The sequence below is a fragment of the Cricetulus griseus genome, chromosome 9 (genome assembly GCF_003668045.3).
Source record: "Cricetulus griseus strain 17A/GY chromosome 9, alternate assembly CriGri-PICRH-1.0, whole genome shotgun sequence".
NCBI classification, from domain to species: Eukaryota; Metazoa; Chordata; class Mammalia; order Rodentia; family Cricetidae; genus Cricetulus; species Cricetulus griseus.
In genome coordinates, this window is record NC_048602.1 from 5381926 (window position 1) to 5389094 (window position 7169).

Sequence of the window (7169 nt, forward strand, 5' to 3'; positions counted from 1 at the left end):
CTGAAGAGTCTTGAGATCGCCAACTTGCCATTGTGTGCTGTCCAGCATTCTCAGGAAATCAGAGCAAGTTGATGACCTACTCCTCCAAAACTGGACGCCAAAGGAGGGAAACAGCCGTCAGGATCATTGATGCCTAATAGGCTCAGCCAAAGGGGATGCTCCAAGTACGAGCAATGTGACCATGTGCCTGTTTAATCTCCTGGGAGAGAGACATTCAAAATGGTGACTAAACTCTTCGCAGGGGGACAAAGGCAGGAAGTGTAGGGAGTTGGGGACACGGATGGAAGGCATCTGTAGCCAGTAGAAAAGGTATTTGAAAATAACCATCTGCACCAAGAACAATGATAGCATAAGACAAATTAAGGTAAGAGAAATAATTCCCCCCACCCAGTCCTGACTTTCCCAGGAGGGGAACTTTGGTCAATAAAAGTATAGCCAATATGGCTGTTCATTCTATGAGAACTCAAAATGACGGCTGTCTTGATTCCTTCCTTAAAGACACAGAAAGAACTGAATCCAAGAAGATAAAGGGGGAGAGGGCCGGAGAGACTGCTCAGAGGTTAAGAGCGTTGGCTGCTCTTCCAGAAGACCTGAGTTCGGTTTCCAGCAACCACATGGTGGCTCACAGGCATTCGTTATGAGATCTGGTGCCCTCTGCTGGCCTGCAGGCAGACATGCAGACAGAACACTGTATACATAATAAATAAATCTTAAAGTAAATAGATAAATAAGGTAAAGGGCTAATATTTATGTTTAACTAGGGGAAAAGGGGGCAGAGAGGCAAATGTGCTTGCAAGAGTCTCCTTGTGTTTTCTGTGAAGAGGTCCTTGACAATTGTCCTATAGTACTTCCTCTACCCCCGTCACAAGATGTCACTAGGAGTAAATCCTAAGTCCTTTCTAGGTCCCTTGCTAGATGCTTACTACTGTAGGCACTTTTATTTCCTTTTGTTTTTAAAGATTTATTATCTCTGTTTTGCATGCGTGGGTATTTTGCCTGCATGTATTTCTTTGTATCACATATGTTCCTGGTCCCTGGGCCAGAGGAAGGCAATGGATTCCCTAAAACTGGCGTTACATACAGTGTGGGTACTGGGACTTGAATCCAGGTCTTCTAGAAGAGCAGCCAAAGTTCTTAGCCAACGAGTCTTCTCTCAACAGAGTTCAGCCTGGGGCTCTTGCTCTCCCATCCTCAGCCTCCCCTGAGATTATAGGTGTACATCACCGTCTGCTTCAGGCTCGTTTAATAACACACCCCTACCTCACCACACCCACACCAGTGCACACACAGTTGAAAACAAAGCGTCAGGCATATGTGGGCAGGTTCCCACAAGACACACATCTAGAAGTCCACACAGAGCTCAGTCTGTCAGGGAAAGAGAATAGTCTACACTCACTTGAGAGAGGAAACAGTAAGCCCTTTAGGGAGAAGACTTGAGTTGGCCCTGTGAGTGGGGCTCCACACCGTGGTCCTAAGGTGTTGGGTCTTTGAAGGTGACAGCACCCAGCTCCTGACCCAAGTCTTTTTTTTTTTTTTTTTTTTTTTTTTTTTTTTTTTTTTTTGGTTTTTCGAGACAGGGTTTCTCTGTGGCTTTGGAGGCTGTCCTGGCACTCGCTCTTGTAGACCAGGCTGGTCTCGAGCTCACAGAGATCCACCTGCCTCTGCTTCCCGGGTGCTGGGATTAAAGGCGTGCGCCACCAACGCCCGGCTGACCCAAGTCATCTTTAAAGAAAGGATTTTTGGATGGAGAATTTGAAGGTCCAGACACTTGGCAACCAGGGCAGGAAGACTGAGTTCCTAGGTCCGAGGATGAAAGGGCCGTGGACTTGGTCTTCTAAGACAGAAGAGGCCTAGAGGGGACCAGGCCTGATGTACTGTTTTATCTTTTGAAACTGGGTCTCAGGCTGGCAGGCTAGCCCCAAACTCTTATCCACCTCTCAAGGGCTGGCATTACAGGCATGCTTTCACACTCTACTTCTATGTTTTTGACCGGGGAAAATTTGGAGGTGTGTATTCCTGGGACCTCAAGAGAGGAGTGTATGGAAGAGTTCCCCACCCCCCACCCCCACATCCGATGGATTCTGGCTTCCTTGGAGTAGTACAAAGCTGATTAGAGGGTGTCTGGGTTGGCCAGAAGAGAAGGCTAAGGGTGAAAGTCTCAAGAGAGAGAGAGAGAGAGAGAGAGAGAGAGAGAGAGATCTCACAGTCCAAAACGGCTGAGGCCAAGGACTGAGCCTGGTGCCTGGGCCTTAACGTGGGGTGTGACACCTGGCATCTCGAGGGGCTGGGGCTTGGCGCAGGCTCCCTCCCGGGGCTCCCGAGCCGCTCAGTGCGCAGAGCCGCCACGCTATTGTCCTGGCCGGGAAGGCGGGGCCGGCGCGGGGCGGGGCTGGCGGCGCCGGCGCAGCCCGGGGGCGGCGGGAGGAGGAGGCGGCGGCGGCGGCGGCGGCGGCGGCGGTGGCGCTGGGAGCTCCTGTCACCGCTGGGGCCGGGCCGGGCTGGGCCGGGCGGGAGCGCAGGGGACTTGAGGGCGCGAGGCCCGAACATGGGGCCCGCCAGCCCCGCCGCTCGCGGCCAGGGCCGCCGCCCGGGCCCGCCACCGCTGCCACGGTTGCTGCCACTGTCGCTGCTGCTGCTGCTTCTGCGCGCGCAGCTCGCCGTCGGGAGCCTGGCCGGTGGGAGCCCCAGCGCGGCCGAGGTGAGGCCCGGCCGGGGATGCAGGGGATGGGGATGGGGATGGGGGAAGGGGCGGGACCGGGCCTGGGGACCTGGACGCGGCAGGGCCACCGCTTTTGCAGAAAGCGCTGTCCTTTTAGCCAGGTGGCCTCCCCGATGCGCTCCGAACTCTGGGTTTTCTTGGGCTGCTCCATCGCCCGACTCCCCTGCCCCCTCCCACCCGCATCGTCGTCGTCGGACCCGTCTTTCCGAGAGCCCGGGGTCCTAGAAAGCCAACTCCATCCCAGCCCACAAAGCCCCAAGCCCTGCCCACCCGAGCGTAGGACCCACCAGGCAGCAGGCGCTGGGATCTAAGAACCCAGGTCCCTCGTACCCTCTGGACCCGCACGAGCCCCCTGCCCCCCCCAAACCTCCAGGAGTCCAGGAGGCCTCCACCCACCACTCAATCCGGATATAGCTCCCTGGTCCTCACGGGCCTGATGCGCAGGCCTTCAGGGAAGCCAGGCCCTGTCCTCTTTGCGCCCCCTCAATGGGAACCCGAACTGGAGATGGGGGGGGAGGAGGGGCCAGGAGGCCTGGATTGCACACCCCCCCACCCCCATTCAAGTTTAACCCCTTCAGGCTCCAGAACCCAGACGCTGGGGCGGGGGCGGAGCCTGTCTTCTCAGCCACAAGGCCGCGAGAAACTCGGGGGGAGGGGGGAGTGGGATCCGGGTTCACCATAGCAACGGGAGAGCTGGGGCGCTCCCGCCCCATGGGACCCGTTTCCCGGGGAACGGTCCCTGTGCCCGGGAGAGCTTCGAAGGATCCGATCCTGGGGGGCAGGTGTCCATCTGGGTTGTGGGGAGCCAGGGACCAGATCACCCCGATGCTAACGTCGCCCGGCCCCTCACTGCCCCATCTGCCTCCACCCCCAGGCTCCGGGGGCAGCCCAGGTGGCTGGACTATGTGGGCGTCTAACCCTCCACCGGGACCTGCGCACCGGCCGCTGGGAGCCAGACCCCCAGCGATCGCGACGCTGTCTCCTGGACCCGCAGCGAGTGCTGGAGTACTGCAGACAGGTGGGCGGGGCCCGCGGGCAGAGGTCCAGGCTGGGGCGGGGTCGCCCTTGGGGGAAGCTAGGCTTGAGAAAGGCCGAGTCCAGGGAGGTGAGATCTGGAAAGCCTGGGCAAGTCCGGGGTCTGTGGCCTGCGAGGAAGCGAGGCGGGGCTAGGGCAGAACCTATTTTGAGATGTTGGGAGGGGGGAAAAAAGGAAAAAAGAAAAAAAAAAAAAACCTGCAAAAACCGTCGACTAATCAAGATCGCCTGAAGGGTAGTAGCCCGGCAGAGGAACCCGTGGAGGTGTTTAGAAGAAGGGGGAGTGTGAGTGGGCGTGGCCGGACGAGAGGCTGGGCCTAGATAAGAAGACCTTTAAACCAACAAGATGCGGAAGGGAAGCTGTGGAGCCCAATGAGAGGGGGTTCCAAGGAGGCGTGAAATGAGAAGGCGGGGCCAATACGAAGAGAAAAGTTACTTAGGAGCCAAACAGAGAAAGGCAAGAGAACCAGAGAGGGCGAGCCAAACAGAAAAAGGCAAGAGAACCAGAGAGGGAGAGGTATTTTAAGAAAGAACCCTGACTGAAGGGCAGGGTTGCCCTGAGAAACGTGCTTGGAGAAGTTGAGCTTCACGATCAGGCCTGGGGACTCCCACCAAGCCCCCCTGGGAAGGGCGAACTTAAGGGAGAGCACTAGGGACATGACCAATGGGCACCCGAGGCTTAGCTACCTATAGTGCTATAGACGTGATAGGAAGACCGGGGGACGTGAGAAGGGAATGACCAAGCTGAGCCCAGCAGTCCCAGCTGTTGGAGAGGCTAAAGCAGAAGGATGGCAAACTCAAGGCCTATTTAGGCTACAGGATGTTCAAGGCCAGTTCAGGAAGGCCATCGACCCCTGGCTTCAAACTAAAGACTAAAAAGAGGGCTGGACAAGGAGCTCAGTGATAGAGCCACTTGCTTCGGCGTTCACGAACGAGGCCCTGCGTTCAATCCCCAGCACTGCAGCTCGAGAGAGCTGGGGTAGCCTGTACGGCTGGGCTAGCCGGTAGATAGGTTGATCTCCGCTTCTGGGTTCCCACAGATGTACCCAGAGCTACACATTGCGCGCGTGGAGCAGGCTGCGCAGGCCATCCCGATGGAGCGCTGGTGTGGGGGCGCCCGGAGCGGCAGATGTGCCCACCCCCGCCATGAAGTTGTGCCCTTCCACTGCCTGCGTGAGTCACCTGTTGGGGGATGGGAACCGAGGTGACCGAGGGAGTCTCTCAGAGATGAGGTTTTCCATGAGCTTGACTCAGGCCTACGTGAGGAGTCTGGGTGACGGACAGAGATGCCTCTGAGGAGGGCAGGGCTGGGTTATTGATTCTGGCGTCTCCCATTCCCCAGCTGGTGAATTCGTGAGTGAAGCCCTGCTGGTGCCTGAAGGCTGTCGGTTCTTGCACCAGGAGCGTATGGACCAGTGCGAGAGTTCTGGCAGGAGGCATCAGGAGGCTCAGGAGGTGAGGACCTGCTTCTACCTGTCGCCTAACCCCGGGGCCTAGATCTAGGCCCTTCCTTCCAGAACCCAAGAGTTCCAACTGGCATGTAGGAATTCCTTCCCTCAGCCCTTCCCCTGGAACCCGGCATCCAGGCCTCCTGTCCACACCCTCCAACCAGGTCATTCTGGCCTTGTCTTCCCGCAGGCCTGCAGCTCCCAGGGCCTCATCCTCCATGGCTCTGGCATGCTTTTGCCCTGTGGCTCTGACCGGTTCCGAGGTGTGGAGTATGTGTGCTGCCCGCCCCCAGCAACTCCCAACCCTTCCCAGATGGCAGTTGGGTGAGTGACAGAGACTCTCTACGCTCTCCCCAAGGCTCCCGAGGCAGGACATGGAAGCCCGGAAGCCTATATGGAGATCTTACTGCCGAGTCTTCCTTCTGCTCCTTCAGGGATCCCTCTACCCGGTCCTGGCCCCTGGGGGGCAGAGCAGAGGAAGGCGAGGATGAGGAAGAGGTGGGATCCTTCCCTCAGCCGGTCGATGATTACTTCGTGGAGCCCCCTCAGGCTGAAGAAGAGGAGGAGGAGGAGGAGAAAAGGGTCCCACCCCCCAGTTCCCACACTCCTGTCATGATCAGCAAAGGTGAGGCAGTCTCCCTGGCGATTTGGGGGCAGTTTGGAGTTGCTCCTGGGAGTGACCTGGTGTGAGGGACCCAACTGGGGAAACGGGAGCAACGCCAACGGCTTTGGGTACGGTAGAAGTAGATTAGCCTCTGACAAAGGGGTGATTGGAGGGGGAGGGGTCATTCTGTGGGCCCCCGGGGTCAATGCTTTGAAGATAGCGCAATAGGTCCCAGAATGTTGCCAGGCAACGACTATCTCTAAACTGGATGCCCTGGTCTCTGGTGCATCCTGGGAAATGTACTTCCCAGAGAGGAAAACTGACCTGCCTGCCCGATCCTTTGTCTTGCAGTCACTCCCACCCCAAGGCCCACTGACGGTGTGGATGTTTACTTTGGCATGCCTGGGGAAATCAGCGAGCATGAGGGTTTCCTGAGGGCCAAGATGGACCTGGAGGAGCGGAGGATGCGCCAGATTAATGAGGTGACCATACCAGGAAACCCGACATCACCACATGACTCCAAAAATACAGGGGACTGGAACTCACTCTGTAGACCAGGCTGGCCTCGAACTCACAGAGATCTGACTGCCTCTGCCTCCAAAGTGCTGAAATTAAAGGAATGGGGAATTCTTTATTGACACTACCTTTAAAGAGCACCTAATCATCTGTCTACCTGAACCCTCAACACCACCCTCTAAGATGACGTTGGACTACTGATCTGCCTATCTGATCATTGAAATGCCACCAGATGCTATAGACACTCTGGTCTATGGCACAATCCACTTTAAATTCCCTGGGAGTTGGTTGGGAATAATTGCACATGCCTTAATCTTGACTCTTGAGAGGCTGAGGTATGAGAGGTCCAAGGCCAGCCTCAAATGCATAAGGAGTTTGAGACCTGCCTGGGCTACATGAGAACCTGTCTCAAAATCAAAAAACAAAACAAAACCCTCAAAATCCTCTGGCTATTCCTTCTTGGGAATCCAAAGTCCAGTGGCTCTAGGTGATCTCCATCCTCTTGAGCCTTGGATATGGGAGAGGCACTCCCTTCGTGGACCAGGGTGGCTCCTGGGATCCTGAAGGCCCCCCTACTCACCCCCAGGTGATGCGTGAGTGGGCCATGGCTGACAACCAGTCCAAGAACCTACCGAAAGCGGACAGGCAGGCCCTGAACGAGGTAGGACGCCCTCGGCTGGGTCTCACTGATGCTTCTGTCCACCTCTGGGGGGTCACTCCATCCATTTCAATCTCTTCCTACTCACCTTGGCCCCTCCCGGCCCCTCCCGGCCCTGCCCCGCCCCCACATTTGCCTCTGCAGGGGTTGGAGCCCAGGGCCTGGTGCATGCCGCTGAGCAAGCACTGC

General features: G+C 57.0%; 1 protein-coding gene across 2 annotated transcripts in view; it reads left to right on the plus strand.

Annotated features, from left to right (window-relative positions):
• The first annotated feature begins 2429 nt into the window (after window positions 1-2429).
• Window positions 2430-7169, plus strand: part of Aplp1 (amyloid beta precursor like protein 1) — a 12184-nt gene continuing 7444 nt past the window's right edge. For both annotated transcript variants that reach the window (XM_027431269.2, XM_027431270.2), the window contains exons 1-8: window positions 2430-2698; window positions 3594-3737; window positions 4795-4927; window positions 5097-5209; window positions 5393-5526; window positions 5637-5827; window positions 6158-6288; window positions 6909-6983. In XM_027431269.2, the coding sequence (XP_027287070.1) occupies window positions 2546-2698; window positions 3594-3737; window positions 4795-4927; window positions 5097-5209; window positions 5393-5526; window positions 5637-5827; window positions 6158-6288; window positions 6909-6983 (1074 nt within the window). In that variant the 5' untranslated portion in view covers window positions 2430-2545. The remainder of the gene's footprint in view (window positions 2699-3593; window positions 3738-4794; window positions 4928-5096; window positions 5210-5392; window positions 5527-5636; window positions 5828-6157; window positions 6289-6908; window positions 6984-7169) is intronic.